A 24424-nucleotide genomic window follows, 5' to 3' on the forward strand; every position below is an offset into this window, starting at 1 on the left:
ATCTTTAGATATCCCTCAAGCTAGTTTCCTCCAGATGTTTTAGATGTTTCTCCAGTTTTCCGTGATCATTAGAAGCCAGTAAAAACTACAATCGAAAACCTTGCATACTCCAAGACCATTGATGGGATGGAATATAGCCAGAGCAATAAATCATGCAGAAATTTCTGGACAGCTTTCTTTTTGGTTCTGGGTTGATATACTGTTTATGTTATTTCATTTACTTCAGATGGGAACCTAGCTACAAATAGGTCACTGAATGATTACAGCAGGTCATTCGAATCTGAATTCCATTCCCCATCAAGAAGAAAATATGCATCTTCTATTTTGGGCCTATTTTATTTTATTTTATTTTATTTTATTTTATTTTATTATTTTATTTTATTTTATTTTATTTTATTTTATTTTATTTTATTATTTTATTTTATTATTTTATTTTATTTTATTTTATTTTTTTGTTTTGTTTTGTTTTGTTTTGTTTTGTTTTATTTTATTTTATTTATTTTATTTTATTTTGTTTTATTTTATTTTATTTTATTTTATTTTATTTTATTTTATTATTTTATTTTATTTTATTTTATTTTATTTTATTTATTTTGCACCTATCCCTTTTCTCCAAAGTCCGGCAAAGCCTTCTACTTACTTGACTCTGTTTCTTGGATTTTGTAGACAAGAGTGAAACCTTTCATATTTGTATCTGGGCCAGAAGTGAAGTTCAGCATCATCACGGAGGTGTGTGACTTTACTGGATAATGTGGAGTTTCATTACAGAAGTTACCTTTCAGACATACATAAAAAAGAAATTTGACCATTCTGCCTCTTCAGTTTTCACTTTTTTTTTTTTTTGCATTTTAAAGATTTTATTCATTCGCATTGCTTACACTCATTTAATCAGAATTCAGTTTTCCAAATATTATTAATAAATTAATTCCCTGTTGGTTTTACATTCACCCTTATGTCTTTCCTTATGCATAATAGAACAATTCTCACTCATTCAGTTTTCATTTTTTTTTTTTAATTTGATTTATATGCCACCCTTCTCTGGAGACTCAGGGCGGCTTACAATGCGTTAAGCAATAGCTTTCATACTTTTGTATATTTATACAAAGTCAGCTTATTGCCCCCACAAACTGGGTCCTCAATTTACCCACCTTAGAAAGGATGGAAGGCTGAGTCGACCTTGAGCCTGAGGAGAATTGAACTCGCAGTAATTGCAGGCAGCTGGATGTTAAATGCTGCCTTAGGAGGCATTAGCCTCCTACGCCACTCAGGCTCCTTTTATTCCTTCTCAAAGACTAGCTTTTCATGATCTCTAACAAACCCTATGAGAAAGCAAGGGAACCTTCAAAAGCCGCAAGCAATACTTATTTATTTTATATATTTACATATCATTACAATCAAAGATGATTTAACATTCGCAAAATCTAAAGCAATGTAAACATCCAATTCTCAATGAAACTTATAAAAATAGTAGAACAATAGACATATTCAAGTAGATTGCATAAAAAAAGAAGAAATAAAATGTTTACAATGAAGAGCATCACAATTTTACAATTAATCACCGCTAATTAATTTGTCCACAGATGCCCTATGAAAAAGACCTGCATTTTCTGCCTTATGGAATGATTTCAAGGACAATGCCCACTAGACATCTATAGGTAGTCCTCGCCTTACAACTATTCATTTACTGACTGTTTGAAGTTACAACGGCCCTGAAAATACTGACTTATGACAATTGTTCACACTTATGACCATTGCAGCATCCCCATGGTCACATGATAAAAATTTAAATGCTTGGCAACTGGTTCCTATTTATGACAGTTGCAGTGTCCCAGGGTCGCACAACCAAAGTTGTGTGAAGTCCATGAAACAAATGGAACAAGACATTGGACACACCTATGATAGTTTCCTTGAATGATGACCAGAACATCTGTGTCATGCCCCAGCATATATCTTTTATATACTGTTGTTACTCTCTAGCCCCATCTAGTGGCTGGAGAGACAAATACCAAGTATATTGTTTGAAGCTCACCTCACCCCTTTATCCTTCAGCCCGCACTCTCAAAACAAGTGTACACTGGGAGGCCAGACTCAATTTCCTTTAGCATTTGGAAAAGGCTTTGCGATCGCGCGCAAAGCGCATGCGTGAAGCGAACCGGTGGTAACACCGGTTAGAACCCACCACTGCTGAGGACATTATCATACATTATCATGAATAGTTTCTGCATCAAAAGCAACAGAGGAATCTACTGTAATGTAAATCTCTCACCAAGCATCTCTCTTGTAGGTCCAAATCCTTCACACAGTATAAGTCCGCCATGACATTTGGGAAGGGAATTCTCAAGCACAAAATCCAGGAAATCCAGTCGAATGATGGCATTTAATGGGGCAACAATCTTCCAGTGGCAACTGGAGCGATAAATCAATAATAGGAAAGTTTTAGACCTAAGCACTGGACCATTTTTCTCTCTTTTCCTTCTTTTTCTATAACAAAGCTGCCCGTTCAACACTTCTTTGCATCGAGAGGTGGTTGAACGGGGGTGATAAAAAGTGGTATCCTTTCACAACCTCCTAATAAAACAGCTTCCCACTCAAAGCCCTAAAAATGACTGGCTTCCATGCCCAGAATTTATAGCATTTGCTTTTAACTAGATGATTCTGGCACTGAAGAACAACATCTGGAAGTCCCATATTGGAGAAGATAAGATATAAACCATAGTTTTTCATATCATCTGAATGAAGAACTGTCGTTTAACCCTGACATGTGAATTAACCATCATACTACCATGAAGACAGATAAACCTTTCCAAGTTGGTTTAATAAGTCTGACAAGATCTAGGGAGTAATAAATGATTCAGAGACAGAAATTGTGGGTGCTCCATCACTGGAGGTTTTTAAGAAGAGATTGGACAGATAGCTGTCTGGAATAGTATAGGGCCGTGATGGGGAACCTATGGCACATGTGCCATAGGTGGCACGCAGAGCCATATTGGTGAGCCCACAAGCTCAGCTCCAGCGTTCATGTGCGCACTGGCCAGCTGATTTTTCAGCCTTCTGGGCCACCCAGAAATAGGGAAACAGGCTGTTTCCTGCCTCCAGAGGACCTGGGGGTGGGTGGGGAAGGCCTGTTTTTTGTTCTCCCCAGGCTCCAGAGCCTCTCTAGGAGCCTGGGAAGGGCGAAAATGGCCTTCCCCACCTCCCCAGAGGCCGGAAACGGTCCATTTGCCAACTTCCGGTGGGACTGTAATTTGGCAAATGGGCTGTTTTCAGCCTCTGGAGGGCCTCCGGGGGATGGGGAAGGCTGTTTTCGCCCTCCCCAGGCCACTAGAGAGGCTCTAGAGCTTGGGGAGAGCAAAAAAACGGGCCTACCAGGCCCACCATGCCAAAAACGGTCACGTGGGGGTTGCACATGCCCGGGGAGGCGCATGCCCGGGGGTGGGGGACACACATGCGTAAACCCCCTCCCCCGCATTCCCCCCCACTTTTGGCACACGATGGCAAAAAGATTAGCCATCACTGGTATAGGGTCTCCTGCTTGAGCAGATGGTTGGACTAGAAGACCTCCATGGTCCCATCCAAATCTGTTATTCTGTTGTTCTGAATCCACCCCCAATATTGCAACAATAAAGATTAAATTATATTGTCATGAACTGTAAAGCAAAAGGGAAAAACAGAGTCGGAAGTAAGTATTTCTTAACTCATTAAAGAGCTGCACAAGGCTAAGCCTAATTAGTAATAGTGTAATCACCATGAGTCATTTATTTGAGTGGAAAAGTGATGGTGCAAATGAGCACAAAGCAATCCGGATGAGGGGAACTAAAGACCAACTTATTTGGGGAGTATTCATTTGGACAATCCTGTCACATACACAATGGATCCCTCAACAGAATCTTATTTCTACAGGTCAGAAAGAAAGACATAACTCTACCTGGTGGCATTGGGAGACCCATTAGGAAAACCCGGAGTCTGGATTATTCCTTCCCGGGCTGTAAGGATCGCATCTTTGCAAGAGGACAATTGCTGGCTCAAGTCATTGGATTCTTTGAGGATACTTCCTATCTTAGATCCTACAACAGGAAGGAAGGAAGCAGCAAATGCTGTAGATGGCCCTTCAGCACTTACAATATCCCCCCCCCATTTGTTTTGTAAATGACTCCAAGAGAACTGTTAAAATGAAATCATTTCATAATTTAAATGGTACCAAAAGCATATTTATAGGGCAGTGGTGAAATCCAATTTTTTTTACTACCAGTTCTGTGGGCGTGACTTGGTGGGTGTGGCAGGGGAAGGATACTGCAAAATCCCCATTCCCTCACCACTTCTGGGGGAAGGATATTGCAAAATCTCCATTCCCACCCCACTCTGGGGCCAGCCAGAGGTGGTATTTGCCGGTTCTCCGAACTGCTCAAAATTTCTGCTAAATTTTTTCTGACAGGTTCTCCAGAACCTGTCAGAACCTGCTGGATTTCACCCCTGTTACAGGGTAATTATTTTAAATACACATGCAAAATATATGCCTAGGCAAAGATAATAGATTATTCCGGACAAGGTTTGCTATTCCTCCTGGGGAAACTTGAAGCATCCACCAACACTGTATATCTCCAATGTAATCTGCAGAGGAACAAAGGGAGGAGATAAATCCCCTGGGTTTATCCAGAATGAATTCTGATGGGCATCCTGCAAGGAATAAAGTCACATAAATGGTCATAAAGCATGGAGGCAACAGAGATATAGGAAAAGTTCTGATTGGAAAAATAGCAACAGGAGTGTCTCTGATCCAGCTCAATAGTACTCAATTTCTGTCATGTCATTTAAAAATCTATGGCAGAAAAATGATGCATCTACCTTCACATTTAGGCTGCTTTTATATCAGTATGGCTCTCATAGTTTCCCCTAAAGAACCTGCCCTCATTGTAGTTCAGCATCAACAATTCCCAATGAGAAATTCCTACGACAGTGATGGCTAACCTTTTTGCCATCGCGTGTCAAAAGTGGGGGGACTGCGAGGGGGTGGGTGTCACGCGCATGTGTGCCCCACCTCCTGGGCATGCACACGTGACACCCCCCCGCGTGACTGCTTTTGGCATGGTGGGCCTGGTAGGCCCGTTTTTTGCTCTCCCCAGGCTCCAGAGCCTCTCTAGGAGCCTGGGGAGGGTGAAAACGGCCTTCCCCATCCCCCTGGAGGCCCTCCAGAGGCTGAAAACAGCCCGTTTGCCAAATTCCGGTCCCACCAGAAGTTGGCAAATGGGCCATTTCCGACCTCGGGGGGGTCGGCAAGGCCATTTTCACCCTCCCCAGGCTCCTAGAGAGGCTCTGGAGCCTGGGGAGAGCAAAAAACAGGCCTTCCCCACCCACCCCAGGCCCTCGGGAGGCAGGAAACAGCCTGTTTCCCTATTTCCGGGTGGCCCAGAAGGCCCGAAAATCAGCTGGCCGGCGCGCGCATGCACACTGGAGCTGAGCTTGCATGCCCACCAATATGGCTCCACGTGCCACCTGTGGCACATGTGCCATAGGTTCATCGTCACGGTCCTAGGACATCCATGCTGCCTGGATTCAGTAGAATCACATTTTCTTGGATTCTATTCTACAACTAATTTAGTACTCACAAACAACTCTGAGTGGTGTCAAGCCCAAAATATACAAATTGAACGAATTGAAAAAGATGATCAATAGTAACAGCTTATCTGTCCCATGTAAAGCACCAGAACATTAATCAATTAAATCAATTAAACCAAGAAATTCCACAATCAGATCCACATCCTTCTGTTCACAAATCCCTTCCCAGAATTTGATGGACTTCCTAAATCCTGATGGAATCAAAGCCATCTGGGTATAGAAGGAGCACCTTCCATAGTTCCTCTAGATCAGGGGTCATCAACCTTTTGGAGCTTAGGGACCATTAAACTCATAATTTTAAATCCTGCGGATTCACTAATTCACTAATTCACTAATATGAATTGTCTAGAAATTTAAATAGTATTTAGTGCAATATAAAAAATGCAAATAATGTTTCTGCGGACCACCATAATTTTCTCACGGACTACCAGTGGTCCGCGGAGCATTGGTTGGTGACCACTGCTCTAGATGACATTTCCAGGGCAAAGAAATGGAGTCCACTCAACCAGATCTTATCAGGTAGAGAGAGAGTCATTGTTGTGACCAGGTAATCTGCAGATACCAAGTCCTGAGCCAGGAAGGAACTTAACGCTGACAAACATCATTCTGAATTTCACCCAGAAAACAATTGTCCGTCAAAGCAGCTCTCCAAGTAGTGATGTTATACGTGGCAATCAGGAAATATCCATAACTACTTAGCCTTTGCCTGTGTGACACTTTCCAAATACATTAATATGGTAATTAACAGAATAGTTAGCGCAGCTTTTTAGAAATTAGAATAGCAACACTATTAAAATGTACTACAATAAGGCAAAGGATGCTATCAGGCTTGTTGATGTTATGTACCTTGTCCATCAACGGCTTGTAGAAGGTTCATAGGTGACTCCAAGGACCGTACTAAGGTTTCAAGACCAATGTTACTGATTGGCATCTCTGCTGGTCCCTTCTCTATTGTGAGGAGGGAGGGGGAAAGGGAGAGGAAGGGGGAGAGGGAGAGGGAGGGAGGGGGGAGGGGAGAAAGAGAGGGGGGAGAGAGAGAGAGTGAGCAATAAGAGCTATTGAAAAAATAATACAATCATGGGGCTGGAATGGACCTTAGAGGTCTTCTAGTCCAACCCTCAGCCCAGGGTTAAACAACAGCCCAAGATTGTGGCTGCACAATCTTTTCTTGAAATCCTACAGCAATGGAGCCCCCACAACTTCTATAAAATAAAATTAGCTACGCTAACCCCAATGAGGTGTAAGCATACTGTACAAAGTTAAAATAATGTTTAAATAGAGGGATCCAACTTGGCTTGTTTTCCTGATTATCTCATCCTTCTTCCTTTTGATTACATATCTTTTCTACTAACAAATCTCTTAGGACTGCTTGTTTGTACTGATTACTGATCTACACCAATTGTTCTACTAGGCCTTTTAGCTGAGAGGGGTAAAAATATGCTAAAATACGGAAATCGAACAATCAAAGCTACTTTCCTAGGATTATACTGAAGCCTACTACCACCAATAGCCTCCCACTGGCCAGTACGCTCTCATAGAGAGGGACTCCTCCGGGTGCCGTCAGCCAAACAGTGTCGGCTGGCGGCCCCTAGGGGGAGAGCCTTCTCTGTGGGGGCACCTACCGTCTGGAATGAGCTCCCCCCAGAGATACGGAGGATCCCGGATCTGCGCACCTTCCGCCGCGCTCTAAAGACCTTTTTATTCCATCAAGCGGGCTTGGCCTAATCTCCTCCCTCTTTTAATATGTAAATTTTAATCTGTTTTTAAATTATTGGGGTGTTTTAATCTGTCTGGGCCAAAATGATTTAATTTGATTTTATCTGGTTTTAAATTTTGTGTATTTATGTATTTTATTGCTTGGCTGTTCACCGCCCTGAGTCCTTCGGGAGTAGGGCGGTATACAAATCAAATAAACTAAACTAAACTAAACTACATTTTTCACAGGTTTGTGCTAATCTTACAACTACTGTGCCAATTTTACAGTAAACTGGTGCTAACTTAAGTTCTAGCAAAAAAATCTGACATTCTAAGGAATTGGAAAATACATTCCAATGTTGTTTGTTTCGCTCGAATCTAACTTTTTGCCATCAGAACTTCCTTTAGTTTAATCTTTATGTGCCTACCTCCCCTAATAATACAAAGACCAAAATGAAGATAAACGAACAATGAAAACAATACAATGAAACTTTATTTTTTAGCAAAGGCATAAAAAAGAAAAATCTTCAAGCCTCCTCTGGAGTCTACCTGCACCTCCTCACGGAAAGTATACCTCACAATTTGGGAACCCTGCTCTAAATCCAAGCAGACGATGCCTCTCAAATATCAGAAGGCAGTAATGTTTAGCAAATAATAGATACAAACTTAAAGTAAACCGCTCCAAACTCAACTGCAGAAAATATGACTTCAGTAACAGAGTGGTCAATGCCTGGAATGCACTACCTGATTCTGTGGTTTCATCCCAAAACCTCCAAAACTTTAACCTAAGACTGTCTACTGTTGCCCTCACCCCATTCCTAAAAGGTCTGTAAGGGGCGTGCATAGGAGCACCAGTGTGCCTACCAGTGGTGGATTTCAAAAATTTTTACTACCGGTTCCGTGGATGTGGCTTGGTGGGCATGATGTGGCTTGGTGGGCGTGACTTGGTGGGCATGACAGGGGAAGGATACTGTAAAATCTCCATTCCCACCCCACTCCAGGGGAAGGTTACTGTAAAATCTCCATTTCCTCTCAATCAGCTGGGACTTGGGAGGCAGACAATAGATGGGGGCGGGGCCAGTCAGAATTTTTACTACTGGTTCTCCGAACTATTCAAAATTTCCACTACCGGTTCTCCAGAACTGGTCAGAACCTGCTGAAACTCACCTCTGGTGCCTACCGTCCCTGTCCTAATATTCCTTTTTACTTACTCTTTTCATGTATTCAAATTATATTTATACTTTTACCTGTTATCTTATATATGCTTGACAAAACAAACAAACAAACAAATAAATTTAGAACCAAAGAGAGACCATGGGCAAGAAGTAGGACTATGCTTACCTTTCATTACAGATACAATCCAGTCAAAAAAGGCACTCACTCTTGAATAAACACCTGGTCTCTTAGGCTGGGCACAGCCCACACCCCAGCTAGCAAGTCCATGGAGTATAAATGGCTTGTTTTCATTTTGGCAAACCAGCAGACCTGAATCCCCCTGAAAAAACATGCACACAAACGCACACAGTTTGCAAAATGTATAGAAAGAACATACAGACGCTGCTTTATATTTATATTTCTAATGCACATGTCTAAAAATCCATAATTTTTCCATGCAGGCATGGAATTTTATAAGCTGAGTTGCAGTAAGGGCAGTAGAGAGAATGGCTGTGAGATCTGTGTAACAGAGTTATGGCTTTCAGCAGCAGTAGAGATGCTCTCTGAGCTTGGTGGTTTTCTTGAAGATGTTTCATTACAAAACTAGATAACATCATCAGTGCTGGAATGGAGTGAGATTTGCTCTTATTTTTATATACTAATGGCTTGCCCTATCAGTGTTGTTCTCGATGGTTCCTTGATCTACATGCCACTCAAAAGAGACAATCAAACAGCCCAAAAAGGAAACAAAAAAACCCAAAACACTTGTAGGAAGTTAGCACCCACCCCTTTCCTAGAAGAATGAAATATTTTAGGAAATATTAAAAAGGCAGAATATTATGTTTCCCTGGATGAGAAATGGAGCAGCATGTTTTAAAGACGAAGCAGCTCCCACCTTTTTGCCCCCCCCCCCACCCTCTGTCAATGGGCCAGAGGCAGAAACTCAGTTCCCTCCCATCTTTGTCAATGGACCATCATCTGCAACACAATAGGACCCATCTAGTAACAGAAATTAACACAATAGGACCCATCTAGCAACAGAAACTCACCACATAGCACCTGGGAAGATTACATCAGCCAGCAAGGCTAGCTAAGACCCCCACCCCCTGGGAGTCTGACAACCAATCAGGATACTCTTTCTGGGCCCCAGGAAGCTCAAAGCCAGAGAGGGCATAAAACCTAGGGGACTCGCAGCATCTCGTCGCTTTTCTGTTTAGGAACTCAAACCATGTGATCCTGTCCACCATTAAACCATCTTTCCAAGCAGTCTCCATGTTTCCAGTGTTTTTTTTCCACACTTGGAGCTGAACCCAGAAGGATATTTCTTCTAACACACTTAGGAAAGCGCTCGAGGAAAGCCTCCAGAGCCCAGGGAGAGCAAAAACACACATACCCTGCCATGGTGGAGGCCAATTAGGCCACGCCCACCATGTCCACACCCACCCAGCAACCGGGCAGAAAACCCCTTGCTAAAATTTTTGAAGCCCACCCCTGCCCTTCTGTACTGCAGTCTATGTTTTTCTTGTCTGCTCTCTTGAATACCTGGCAGGAATCATGGCCTTCCAAAGATGCAAAACCAGCACAGAGCATCTGAGGTGTGATCCCTCCAGGGTGATGGAAGTAGTAGTTTTGCTCACAGAGGTCATTGGGCACCAGTGGGACATGCATTTGCTGTAGACGGGTAGCAAGGCCTCCAACTATAAAGCAGTAGAAGAATATTTCAGAGTAATGCATTTTTTATTTATTTATTTTATTTATTTATGTCCCTCGCATCCTGGACATAAACTGTTTCAACTCCTACCCTCAAAACGATGCTATGGAGCACAGCCTGATTTAGCACAGCCTGATTTAGCACAAGCAGTTGATTGGCGGTTGAATTGGCCTCCTGGAATACCACTGGTCAGCTGTTCCAGGCTGCGGGGATCACCACTGCCATCGCCGCCCATTGCCCCTGTCCATCGCCGCCTCCGCGCACCCCATTTTCGGCCTCCATGCATCCCATTTTTGGCCTCCGCGCATCCCGTTTTTGACCCGTTCCAGGTGGCGGGGATTGGCAGTGATAGGCAGCGGCTGCGATAGCACCTGGAGCAGGCGAGCGGAGGCCAAAAATGGGATGCAAAGCGGCAAAAATGGGGTACGCAGAGGTGGCAATAGGCGGCGGCGCTGGGTGGTGGCGATCCCCGCAGCCTGGAACAGTTGATCAGTGGTATTTTGGGAGGCCAATTCAACCACCAATCAGCTGCTTGTGCTAAATCAGGTTGTGCTGAAACTGACCAGGCTGTTTGCTGCAAGGAGGCAAATTGCTGGGAGGCAGAGGCAGATTTTTTTTTCCCTCCCCAAAAGCTAGGTGGGTCTTATGGTCCGGAGCATCTTATACTGCGAAAAATACGGTAGTTCTAAGAATAGGTTCATTTGATTCTGAATTCCGAAGTGCTACAGAATAAACATTTCTGCATGGATATAAAAACTATATAAATTGAGTTGGATGCATTCAAGTTGATATAAATAAACTTGCTGAGTTGATTAAAAGATCTGATTTGGCGCAGAGATTCAACTGGTACATTTTCAAATTGTATTCCCAAATCAAATATTCATACCCCTAATATATATTTACCCAGGATGTGTGCAGTGTACTCACGCTGCTTGTACATTGATCTCAAAATGCAGAATCTCTCTTCTTATTAAATGTCATGGGGTGTCCCTGTAAATCAGTGGTTCTTAAAACTGTTTGACCTTATTATTTCTTTTCATGGTCTTGAATTATGTCATTATTCCCATTAAAAACAAACAAACTCTTGTTTTACATAAGTATCTTGGCTGCGGCAGTCCTCAACTCACAAAACAAGCAATTATAAATTGCTCCATCACCCCTCAGGATATCTCCAAATTGCTCCCTTGGATAATTACTCCCAGTTTAAGAATCACTGCTCTAAATGGGGAAGAACAATAAAAGGAGATTGCCAAATTTCACATCAGGATTTGGTGGTAAATCACAGGTCTCTAAATTGCTTTAATCTGAATTGCTCTAGTTAGATTTTGCAGCAAACTTCCAGACAGAACGTGGCTAGATTACTGTAGAAACTAGCCATAAACAACAAAGCCTCAAATATAAGAATACAGAATAAGAGAGTTGGAAGGGATCTTGAAGATCTTCCAGTCCAATCCTCTGCTCAGGCAGGAGACCCAGGAGTGTCGAACTCAAGGCCTGTGGGCAGAATGAGGCCCGCCCGGTGCTTAGATCTGGTCCACAGGGCTGACCTGGAAACAGCAAAGGACTGGCCCACGGTGCCTCTGCCACGGGAAACAGAGCTCAGGAGGGTGTACATTGCCCCCTGGGCTCCATTTTCACTGGTAGAGGGATATCAAAACAAACTAAAAACAAAACAAAAGGAGAAATGTTTCCCCTTTTGCATTTGAGCATGCATGGAGAGGCAGGAAAGAAGACAAGGAAAGAGGAAAGACAAAGAAAAAGAAGGGAAGATGGGAAGAGAGCAAGGAAGGAAAAATAAGGAAAGAGGGGAAGGAAGGAAGGAAGGAAGGAAGGAAGGAAGGAAGGAAGGAAGGAAGGAAGGAAGGAAGGAAGGTAGGTTATGAGAGTGAGGGAGGGTCTCAGGAAAGTCCTGCCTTAGCACTTGGCCACAACAGGTACCCCCAACATGAGTTCCATGTCACGCCCACCATGGCCACTCCCACCCCACCCCGACCCTCCAAGGTCAAACACAACCCTGATGCAGCCCTCAACGAAATTGAGTTTGATTGCCCTACCCCAGTGATGGCTAACCTTTTTGCCGTTGCATGCCAAAAGTGGGGGGAGCGTGTGGGGGACGCACACGTGCGCGCCCACATCTATAATTTCTTTCTAGGAGCCTGGGGAGGGCAAAAATGGCCTCCCCCCCCCGGGAGGCCGGAAGCAGCCTGTTTCCCAACTTCTGGTGGGCACAGAAGGCCCGAAAATTAGCTGGTGTGTGCATGCATGCTGGAGCTGAGCTAGGGCAACGCTCACGTGCCCACTGATATGGCTCCATGTCCATAGGTTCACCATCACGGCCCTACCCCATCCTGGACAAATGGCTGTCCAGGATCTCTTCAGTGATGGAGCATCCACAACTTCTGGAGCCAAGCATATCCATTGTTCTCACAGTCAAGAAAGTTCTCCTTAGTTCTAGATTGGTTCCCTCCTATTTTTGCTAAGCTTTAACTAAGGTGGAGACAGAGCCTTGACAGTGTCAATGGAGCTCGAAGGAGAAAGTGGACTTAACCTTCTTGGAAACTTGCCCAGCCAGTCACAGTACAAAGCATAAAGGACGACAGCAGCTCCATGGAACTTGGCAGGCATACAGGCCTCACTGCTGGACTATAGATCAGAGGTGTTTGCAGCTGGACAAGGGCAATATCAGAATCATAACTTGCGACATCAAAGGCCGGGTGCACCGTAATGCTCTCGACTCTTCTCACCTGCATCAAGAGAACGAAATCAATAGAATCAGTATTCAGTCTTTCACTCAGTAGTAGCCATTTAGCGGGGGGATAGGGAGTGGGCGAGGAGGGGAAATACCAGTTTAGTTACAAATTACATTCTTAGCCAACATCTCTTTGTAAAATAATCAGCAACTTCCTTGACGGGGCTCTCCCTAATCAATAAATGTTCCTGCAGCAAGAATTGTTTCTATCTTCTTTTTTTTAGGCTGTAGCAAACACTGAATTAAGATAAGAGCTGCCAGCACCACTATTGTAGTGCTGCCTTTGGCTGATAAGCAATGAACCTCCTTATTTTAGCCCACATTTGATATAAATTGGCCACCTTTCATTCTTGCTGCAACGTAATTCCTTCTTCTTCCTGCCACCATCCCCATCTGAACAAATATACCACACAATATGCCCTTTCCTTTCGCTAACACTTCCGTTCTGCCATTTTGGACAAAGCTCTTAAATGTATATATATACAGTATATTTTAATTTACTGCTAGGGTTGTTGACCCAAAACACTAAGCCAGAAAGTTTTTAAACCAAGATTTGTTGCCCAAGCTAGAATCAGTTTCAACCAGGGTCATTTCTCCCCCCCCCCGCCCCCAAAATAGTTTAGATGTAAAAATCATGGTTTATTTTTCCAAGACAAATGAAAAAAATGTGGTTAAATCAAATCAGCATTTTTTAAAAACAAACTAAGTTTCAAATTGTGCTTTGCTATCGAATCCCCATGAATTAGCAAAACATGTGGAGACTAAAATCTCTGGGGATTTTAGAGCTGGAATGACTTACTTGCAGTCCTTAAGCCAACCCAAAAACAATTACTACTAACCTGCCTTCCATTGAGGACCTGTATACTGCACGAGTCAAAAAGTGGGCTGTGAAAATATCTACAGAGCCCTCACATCCTGGACATAAACTGTTTCAACTCCTATCCTCAAAACGACGCTATAGAGCACTGCACACCAAGACAACTAGACACAAGAACAGTTTTTTCCCGAACACCATCACTCTGCTAAACAAATAATTCCCTCAACACTGTCAAACGATTCACATTAGGCTGCATTACTATTGCTATTGGTCCTCTCATTGTACCTGTCACCCATCTCCTCCCACTTGTGACTGCATGACTGTAATTTTGTTGCTTGTATCCTTGCGATTTATATTGATTGTTTCCTAGTATGATTTGATTGCTTATTGTACCGTATGACTGTCACTGGGTGTTGTGCCTTGTGATTCTTGATGAGTGTATCTTGTCTTTTTATGTACACTGAGAGCATATGCACCAAAGACAAATTCCTTGTGTGTCCAATCACACTTGGCTAATAAAGAATTCTACTCTATTCTTTAAAAAGAACTTCATATAGCCTTCAGTATAATGATAAATGATCAGTTCAGGATACAATCAGTTTGGGCTTTCGGCAAGAACAATTTATGCCATCCTCACCAAATGACCAAAGAGAAAGAAGAAAGAAATGAGTATTCCAATCCACTTCTCTTTCTGCCTTTTTCTGCCTTCTTGGCAGATGACTTCACTCCAGAGTTCCTCCTCTTGTCTGTAGGAGATGAGCAGGCTAAATTGGATGGTGGGATTAAATTTGTCATCAGTTTGGAATCATTGTGCAGCTATAAGAGATCCAAGTCCAGCCTCTGTGAATTTCACTGACCCTTATCTAGCATCACTTTAGCTTTGACCATTAATCGACCATATTCTTGTATATAAGGTAAAGGTAAAAGTTCCCCTCGCACATATGTGCTAGTGGTTCCTAACTCTAGCAGGTGATGCTCATCTCCGTTTCAAAGCCGAAGAGCCAGTGCTGTCCGAAGACGTCTCCGTGGTCATGTGGCTGGCATGACTAAACACCAAAGCAGTGGTGAAATGTAAATTTTGTTACTACCGGTTCTGTGGACGTGGCTTGGGGGGGTAATATGATTGAGTGAGCGTGGCCAACTTTTTTTTTTTTAACTTTTAAAACCATTGTTTAAAAAATGCTTTTAAAGCCTCTGATGATCCCAGCTGACTTGCCTGATCGGCAGAGGCTTTGTTTTTACTTTTAAAAGCATTTTTTCAATAACCTCTTCTGCCGAAGAGGTTGTAGAAAAAATGCTTTTAAAATTTTTTTTAAAAAAGCCTCTGATGATTGCGCGGCTCAGGTGGGCAATGGGGGGGGGCAGGGATTTTTGCTACTGGTTCTCCAAAGCACCCGCCTCTATCGCTACTGGGTCGGGCAATCCGGTCCGAACCAGGAGCATTTCACCCCTGCGCCAAAGGTGCACAGAACGCTGTTACCTTCCCACCAAAGGTGATCCCTATTTTTCTACTTGCATTTTTTATGTGCTTTCAAACTGCTAGGTTGGTAGAAGCTGGGATAAGTAATGGGAGCTCATCCCGTTACGCAGCACTAGGAATTCGAACCGCTGAACTGCCGACCTTTTGATCAACAAGCTCAGTGTCTTAGCCACTGAGCCACTGTGTCCTTTGTATATAGGTAGCAATAATAAACTCTTCAGTGCTTTGAACCCAGCAAGTGTTCCTGGTTCTTTGCACCTGACATTGTCAGGCCTACAAGATAGCACAAATTAAGAAACTTAAGAATTACCTTTATTTTAAAAGCTATAGTTACAGAATCTTGCAACACTGAATACATCCTTTATATTTGTGTGAACTAGAGAGGGGTTTGTCTGAGATGTTTTCTCAATCTGCTTTCTTAGCCTGGGCTTATTCTCTCCTTATTTGATTCTTGCCTTGGTAGCAGTTCTTCATCCATTTTATTTTCTGTGTAAACAAATCTACATGTAGTTCTTGTTGAGGGACCACGATTGGAATCAGCGGATCCGTCATTAAGTGAAACAGTTATTAAGAGGAAAATCACTTGACCATGACTAGGCTTCCCTTTCCTCACTCTCCTACTTTTTAGAATACACACCCCAGTGGTACTGGGATAGTTGGCTCAAAAAAGACAAGACTAATTGATTTCACACCTTCAGTTTTGGTTAAGCATTCCCTTGCCCCTTGGAATGCTCACTCTGGCACTGATATAATTAGCAAGAAGGAAACTAGCATTTTACTTACATACATTGGAGAGGACAGGATTAGAAAAGAGTAAGCAGGCAGACAATGGAGAATACACATCAAAAGAAAGTGATGGCACCATCAACTAGGACAGGTATCTGCAACCTGTGGCTCCGGAGCCACATACGGCTCTTTGGGCCCTCTGCTGTGGCTCCCTGTTGGATGATCCCACCCCTCGCCCTCCCCTCTCAGTCACTCCTCACCTGGCCTGAGAAGGTAAGGGCGACAGCAGGGGATGGAGAAGCGGCCGGGGCAGAGACAAAGAGATACAGAGAGGGGGGGAGAGGGAGGGAGATGTCAAAAGGGTTTTGTGGGTCCCGTTGTTTTTTAACAACCGGTTCTCTGCCCTAATGACCAGCTGGGTAGGCATGGCTAGGGGGTCATGTGACTGGTAAAAGTGAGTGATGTCGAGTTGGCCACGCCCACCGAGGTTTTGTGGCTCCCGGTGTTTTCTTTTCTGTGGGAAACGGGTCCAAATGGCTCTTTGAGTGTTTAAGGTTGCAGACCCCTGAGCTAGGAACTAGGCCTAGGAACCATGAGTGTACTATGCAAACAGCTCAGGGTATTCCCCATTGTCTTCCTGCTTACTCTCTTGTAATCCCTTCTTCTCCAATCTCTTTGTTCTGCAGGTGGGTGGTGAAGATGGAAATGTATCAGACACAGTAAAGATTACCTACAGAGATTGCATGGTGGTTTTTTTTTTTCTGTTTTCTTTTGTTTTTCTCCTCACTAATTTAAGAATAATGCAAGAATTTTCCCAGTCATACCTGAAGATGCCGAATAGGGGCTGAACCAAGGACCGTAAGTGCATAAAACAGGTGTGGAAAAAGGAACATAAAACTAAGTTTGTCTCTACCTGCTCAGCGGCTTCTTTCAGTATTCTGTCATGGTTTCCAGCAACAACAGTCCAATATGATGGATTATTTGTTCTAAAAAAGGAAGTGCTCCGTTGCTGTTAAATCATGTTTTTATGTAACTGAAAAATGTCAACAAAATATATTTTAACTTTCAATTTAACTTCTTTAACTTTTGAATTTAACTTGTTCCTGCTACAAATCCCAGGAATGTTTGCGGGAAAGCGGAGATGTCTTCATTATATTCATACCCACTCTGCAGAATAAATTAAATTGCAGAGACGATCCAACATGTTTCAGGACCCTGCAGGAACTGAAGCATAATAGCATTCTTCCCAGGTCTAAATTCAATCTTACCTACTTTATTCCAAATAAACAGAGTCTACGGAAGGCTACTTTGCCTGGCTTAACATCTTACATCTATACTTACATCGTTACACAATGAGCGGCTGTGAGCACCCAAATCAAGTTGATGATGGCACCTTCGCACCTATAATCTCCTAGAAAGTGCAAACTCACATGCCAGGGCCAGCAGTGGGGACAAGCTTCTTCTCCCCCAATGATAAGTGTTGACAGTCTCTGAGGACCAAAGGGTGGGAAACCACAGATATCTGCAGCAAGAGGAGGAGAAGAGGAACCAAATGCTAGAGGACATCCAAGAGAGTTCAATAATGCATTGACTGGCAGGTGAAGTTTCAAGTTTTTTGTAATCACCATTTGTCCTCCCATAGATCGAAAACATGTGTGTATGTTCATATGATAATGTAAACATGCATGCATACACAGTGGTGGGATCCTCCCGGTTTAACAATCGGTTCGATGATCACGCAATTTGCTGATTATCGGAACTAGAATCCCACCCCTGTGCATACATACATATGCCTCTCTGGTATACCTCTTCCTAGAACTAATATTCCTTCTAAAATCCAAAACACATTTTGCATTTAACAACACATATCAGACTTAAAGCATCCAGGCTTAGCTACCGTATTTTTCGGAGTATAAGGCGCACCTTTTCCCCCCCTAAAAGGGGGGTGAAAATTTAGGTGCGTCTTATACACCATATGTAGCCCCGCCCACCCACTAGCCCCCACCCTTTGGCCTCTGCCTCCCAGCAGTTACCTCCTCGCAAACAAACAGCAAGAAAAAACAGCTCCTTTCAGTTTCAGCACAGCCTAATTAGCACAAGTTGATTGGATCGGCCTCCCGACTCTCGGCTGATTTGCCCTCAGCTGTTTTGAACTTTGCTGCTTGCTGCAAAGAGGTAAATTGCTGGAGCAGATTTTTTTTCCTTTGTGCTAATCAAGCTATGGTGAAAATGAAAATGAAAGTAAAGCAGGCTGTTTGCTATTTGCTGCAAGGAGGCAAAATTGCTCAGAGGCAGATTTCTTTTTCTTCTTTTCCTCACCAAAAAAGGTAGGTCCGTCTTATAGTCCGGTGCATCTTATAGTCCGAAAAATACGGTACTTTTTGTCCATACAAAACTTAGAGTGCCTTAGAATTTCTCTAGCAGTCTTTGTCAAATGCAAAAATGAAGCATTTCAAATAGAACCATTACAGCCACTGCACGTTTTATGCTCCTAGTGGGCAACAATGGAATCCATAAACCTTCAGGCATGAGAGAACAGACAGCTCAAATGGGAATATTTCCAGACAGACAAATTTTGGCCTTATCTGTCAAAAGATATCGTAAAGTTAATTACTCTTTTTTTCCCCTCCTTAATAACTTCTTTATATGCACAGAAGACAGCAATAATGATAGGAAGATTCAGCAGAGTTAGAAGAGGAAGTGTTACACTAAAAGCCTAACCTGGAGTTTTCCCAATTCCGGTATCATTTTATGAATGAATTAAGCAGACTGTTGTTACAATAACAATACTGTCTGGAAATGCCTAAGTCAAATTAAAGGTAAGACTGCTGGGCTTTAGTAATCCACCCCTTTTCATATTCAGATTGTTTCCTAGGAAATCCAAGAGTGGAGCTATTATTAATCCTCGAAGAGCTTACCCAATGGGATATCTTTTGGTTCAAAAGCAGATATAGAAAGCAGACCTTCATATTCAGCTTTAGATGTTGCTGTAATAAAGTAATGAAGTTTTAGTTCAGCAAAAAGTTATTTCTCAACCATTCAACACAAAAAGATCCAGTTTAGTATTCATTGCTCCACTCATAGAACTTATTCCTATTTTTCTGATTCTCTCTTCTCTGGGATCTTTCCCCAACATACATACATACATACATACATACATACATACATACATACATACCAGTGGTGCATTTCAAAAATGTATACTACCAGTTCTGTGGGTGTGGCTTGGTGGGCGTGGCTTGGTGGGTGTGGCAGGGGAAGGATACTGTAAAATCTCCATTCCCATCCAGGGGAAGGTTACTGCAAAATCCCCACTTCCTCCCGATCAGCTGGGACTCCAGAAGCAGAGAATAGATGGGGGCGGGGCCAGTCAGAATTTTTACTACCGGTTCTCCGAACTACTCAAAATTTCCGCTACCAGTTCTCCAGAACTAGTCAGAACCTGCTGAAACCCACCTCTGATACATACATTATCTTTCTTAGAGACTTAGAGTAACTTTATTGTCACTTTGAATGTACACTAATTGGCATACAGTAAAATGAAATTTCGTTGCATGCAGCTCTCAAAGGGTCACCAACTCCAATATACACTACATAAATATTACTAAATTATGCATATACCCACATACCATATTTTTTGGAGTAAAAGATGCTCCGGAGTATAAGACGCACCTTAGTTTTTGGGGAGGAAAATAAGAAAAAAAAAATCTGCCTCTGCCCACCAGCATCCATCAGTATTTATCTGGCTAGCATCCTGTCAGTGTGTGTGAGACAGTTGAGGGCTGTTTAGAAACTGAAACAGTATTTGCTGTGTGAGCAAAAAAGGAAGGAGACAGCAAGGAGCCATGGCGTGGCTTAGCTCTGCAGCTCTGAGTCTGTGCTGAGCTCTAAACTAGTCTGCTGCACAAAACTGAAACTGAAACTCCTCTCCTCTGCTTGTGTTTTGCTTGTATTTACTACCACATTGGAAAACCTGCTTTTGGTATTGTATATTTACTTCATATATTATATTATATATAAAGAGAAGTTATTGAATCCTGCTGAATCAGTTACTTGTGAGTGCTTTCTGGGTGTGATTGCTGCTGCAAACTCTGAGTCCTTGCAGCAAATAGCAAACAGCCAGGTCAGCTTCAGCACATTATTGCAGCCTGATTCAGCACAAGCAGCTGATTCCGCCTTCCAGAATACCCCCAATCAGCTGTTCCAAGGTGCAGGGATTGCCATAGACCATCGCTGCCTCCGTGCCTCGCGTTTTTGGCTACATTCAGTGTATAAGATGCACCCAAATATTCACCCTCTTTTAGGAGGGGAAAAAGTATGTCTTATCCTCAGAAAAAAATGGTATATTATGACATGGAGAAACAACACAGTCTAGTTTGAATGTATACATGTAAACATGGCAAGAAAAACAAATCTTGCAAGTTTACCAGACGGAAGGCATCTCTCCCCCTCCCCTCTCAGAATCATGGTTTCTAAAGTGTTTTGAAATGGAAGCATTACTAGTTTCACTTGCAAGATACTGGAAAGTCATGCTTGTTATACTGTATTAACAAGAAAAAAAAACCCAGTGAAGATTTTTTTTTAAGCATTGCAAAGTTGGGTAGTATAGAATAAAATCAGCCTGCCACACATCAAAAACATTTCAGAAGCCGTAGAACACAGCTTCCGAGATTTGCAAGTGGGCATCGCACACCGCCCAGAGGCTACCATACGAGGACAAAAATTATGCATTGTAAAGATCGCTTGGAGGCGGGAGATATTTCCAATATAATCTATGGAATCCCCTTCATGGATTGCCCCTGTAGGACAGATGAAGAGGAAGCTAACCACCAGATTACAAGAACACAAGTGAGCGGTCAGGCGAGAAAACCTGAACTCACTGGTAGCCTCGCACTGCAATGAACAAGGACACACATTCAATTTTGCAGCTACTAAATTTGTTGGACTAGCAGGCACAAAAACATCCAGGGAAGTGATTGAAGACTGGGAAAGAGGCCCCTCATCAGTCAACAGGAGTGCTGATTTACCATCAGCCTACCAAGTACTTAGAAGGGGAGAGCTGGGCAGCACAAGCAAATCAGTGATGGGTTGCTACCGGTTCGCACCGGTTCAGGCGAACTGGTAACAGTGGCGGCAGGAGGCTCCACCCACCTGCCCGGACGTCCCCAAATACGATCTGCTCATGCAGAGAAGCTTCTGTGGATGCACAGAAGTGGCACGTACATGAACGAAGCAAGCACGGATGCATGAGCGAACCAGTAGCAAAGGTAAATGAAACCCACCACTGAAGCAAAGGACAGCTAATGACTTAAAAACCAGCCATCAACCCACCCCTATGAATATCTAAAAAGATACATACAACAGGCACTATAAAGAGAACAGAGAACATAGAGAACAGCACACACTTTGCTAGAGAGAAGTTCCCTGAAGATGGGCTCCAGCACGAGTCCAAAAGCTCGGAAGACAAAACATCTGGTCCTGGTGACCGACCCAGATTGGATCCTGCAACATTATCTTGGGACACGTATATTTGTCTTCATTTGTGAGAATAAAATCAGATTCACTGATTAACTCCTCCGGCTCCCATTTCCTCCGGGTCGTGTCAGCTAAGCAATGCCGGCTGGCGGGCCCGCGGGGGAGGGCCTTCTCTGTGGCTGCCCCAGCTCTCTGGAACCAGTTACTCCTGAAATCCGGACCATCCCCACCCTATTGCCCTTCCGAAAAGCGGTGAAGACCTGGCTTTTCCGGCAGGCCTGGGGCCGTTGATCTCGCTCTTGTGATCGGGCGAGATCCGGCCATGAATGGCGTGAATGAGTTTTTAATGTTTTTAATTTTTAAATGTTTTTTATAATGATTTTTTAAAATGTATTGTGAGCCGCCCTGAGTCTTCGGAGAGGGGCGGCATATAAATTGAATTAATTAAATTAAATTAAATTAAACTTGTAAAACTGACTGAAAGGCAGGTAAAATGCTAAGAGGAAGATAGGAAGGTGGGGGAAGCCAATGATTTTGACTTTCCCCAAACTTTTTTGCATAAAAGGATCCATTTCTATTTTCAAAAACTCACACTAATTGCATAGAAACAATGGAATGGTGGTTCAAAGTGTGCGAGGTAACGCACAAAATAAGTCTAACATTCACTGCTGTAATGTTGAAGTCTGCAACTGCAGTGTTATTTATTATCAAAAACATATAGCCTTAACATTTCCGGAAAGAATAAATTATATTCCTTGAGATCTGAACACAGCAGATATTTGCTGCTCCTTTGTCATGAGTCTAATGAACAACCAATTTCTTTTCGAAAAACTTTTGCCACCAGAGTTCTTTAAACACAAAAGAGTTCACACAGTACACAACAGAACCTGTCCAAGCCTTCCTTTTTATTTTTCTACTCCAAATGTCTTAATAATAATAATAATAATAATAATAATAATAATAATAATAACAACTACTACTACTACTACTACTACTACTACTTTATTGTCATTGTACGTGTATACACAGTATACCCATACAACAAAATTCACTTGACACCCAAAGACCAGGTCCAACACACATAACAATCCCCAAACACACTCCCACCCACCCCAATTCCCCACCCCTAAACCACCCAAACATCCACACAACAGACCAAGTAATGCTGTCCAACAGCTCACTGATGGTGGCCCTTTAGTTCATTGTTGAGTGCAATTATAGCTCCTAGCTCCCTTTTTCCTGCTATTCTCATTCAGGAAGAAAGCTATGATGGGATCATCTGAACATTTTTTGTCATCTGAAACAGTTAACTTCCATATCTCATGAGATGTATGCATGAATCTTTTGTAGGAATGTGGAAATCTGGGTCATCACATGATCTAGAAGTATATATATACATATATATATATACACACACACACATATATATATACATATATATATATACATATATATATATATACATATATACATATACATATACATATACATATACATATACATATACATATACATATACATATACATATATATATATATATATATATATATATATATATATTCCCCTTTCAGATGCTCTTGATCAGACAAAGCTCAAGGCCTGCATGTTCCACTCAGAACAAAATTCACAATGTCTTGAGAATAATTTATATTTTCTTGCATCCTAAAAATTTTGTCATTGTACATCTTGGAATAGTTTGACCTAAGAAACTTTTTAAAAAAACGATCATGATGAACAGATAAAATATTGAAAATTGACCCATTAAATCCACAAGGCAAGTCAATTTAGAAGCTCAAAAACACTTGATAAGCCCAAATAAGGATCAAAATGGTCCAATTGCAGATGACTCTAAAAGATAATGAGTATTTCACCACAAAAACACTCCTGCTCCAATACACTACTTCAACTGTTTATGTCAACGGTATAAAATCTGCAGCCATACCTTTTACCTTTGCCTGGAGTTGATACTAAGTGGAATTTAATAAATACTAATCCAATGTCATCAAGAAATTATCCAGCCTGATTTGTACAATCAGGTGAGGCCTTAAAGTTAAGTGAATCTCACTAATTTCTCTTCATTCCCATTGACTCTGGGTCAAAAGACATGCAAATTTTCTATTTAGCGGAAGCTGATGTTGAAGAGAACATCATCAACCAACCTGAAGAGAAAAAAGTGAACTTGGCCTTGAATCCCCTGAAGTTATTTTCTTCATCACTCTCGAAGTGGATTAGCATGATGTTCCCTGGGCTCCACACAGGCGAAGGAATTGAGAAACCACACAGGAGAGCTATAAGGGGAAAAAAAGAACACAACTCCTGCCATCAGCGGTGAAGTACTTTTCTGCAGGGCCCATATCTCAAATAAGGAAAAAGAGCTCCCTCAGTCTAAATCACCTCAGGAAGGTTGAGTCAAGATTTCGAGAAAAAAATGACTTAAACCGGAGACATTTTGGTTTGGTCTGCTATCTCTTGTCCACCACCACTGCGCATTTGCTTGACTTTCTTTCAGAATATAATCCACACCATCTTCAAAAGTAAGTGGATAAGGTCAGGGGTGAAATCCAGCAAGAGCCTTGGTAGTACAGTGGTTTAAAGCACCCTGTTATTAACACAGCTGCCTGCAATTACTGCAGGTTTGAATCTTACCAGGCTCAAGGTTGACTCAGCCTTCCATCCTTTCTAAGGTAGGTGAAATGAGGACCCAGTTTGTGGGGGCAATAAGCTGACTTTGTATAAATATACAAAAGTATGAAGGCTATTGCTTAACGCATTGTAAGCCGCCCTGAGTCTCCGGAGAAGGGCGGCATATAAATCAAATTTAAAAAAAAAAAAAAGTTCTGACAGGTTCTGGAGAACCGGTGGCAGAAATTTTGAGTAGTTCGGAGAACCAGCAAATACCACCTCTGGTTGGCCCCAGAGTGGGATGGGAATGGAGATTTTGCAATATCCTTCCCCCAGGAGTGGGGAGGGAATGGGGATTTTGCAGTATCCTTCTCCTGTCA

General features: G+C 42.4%; 1 protein-coding gene across 1 annotated transcript in view; it reads right to left on the bottom strand.

Moving 5' to 3' along the window:
* OVCH1 (ovochymase 1) overlaps nt 1–24424 on the bottom strand; it is a 54555-nt gene that overhangs the window by 6620 nt on the left and 23511 nt on the right. The window contains exons 14-24 of the mRNA XM_087873505.1: nt 23582–23710; nt 18865–18933; nt 17288–17468; nt 16860–16932; nt 12723–12918; nt 10006–10160; nt 8650–8803; nt 6460–6561; nt 3926–4064; nt 2267–2406; nt 641–775 (exon numbers count right to left, since the gene is read on the bottom strand). Of these exons, the coding sequence (XP_087729631.1) occupies nt 641–775; nt 2267–2406; nt 3926–4064; nt 6460–6561; nt 8650–8803; nt 10006–10160; nt 12723–12918; nt 16860–16932; nt 17288–17468; nt 18865–18933; nt 23582–23710 (1473 nt within the window). The remainder of the gene's footprint in view (nt 1–640; nt 776–2266; nt 2407–3925; nt 4065–6459; nt 6562–8649; nt 8804–10005; nt 10161–12722; nt 12919–16859; nt 16933–17287; nt 17469–18864; nt 18934–23581; nt 23711–24424) is intronic.

Source organism: Pantherophis guttatus, chromosome 7 (genome assembly GCF_059756535.1).
Source record: "Pantherophis guttatus breed Tessera chromosome 7, ASM5975653v1, whole genome shotgun sequence".
Classification (NCBI taxonomy): Eukaryota; Metazoa; Chordata; class Lepidosauria; order Squamata; family Colubridae; genus Pantherophis; species Pantherophis guttatus.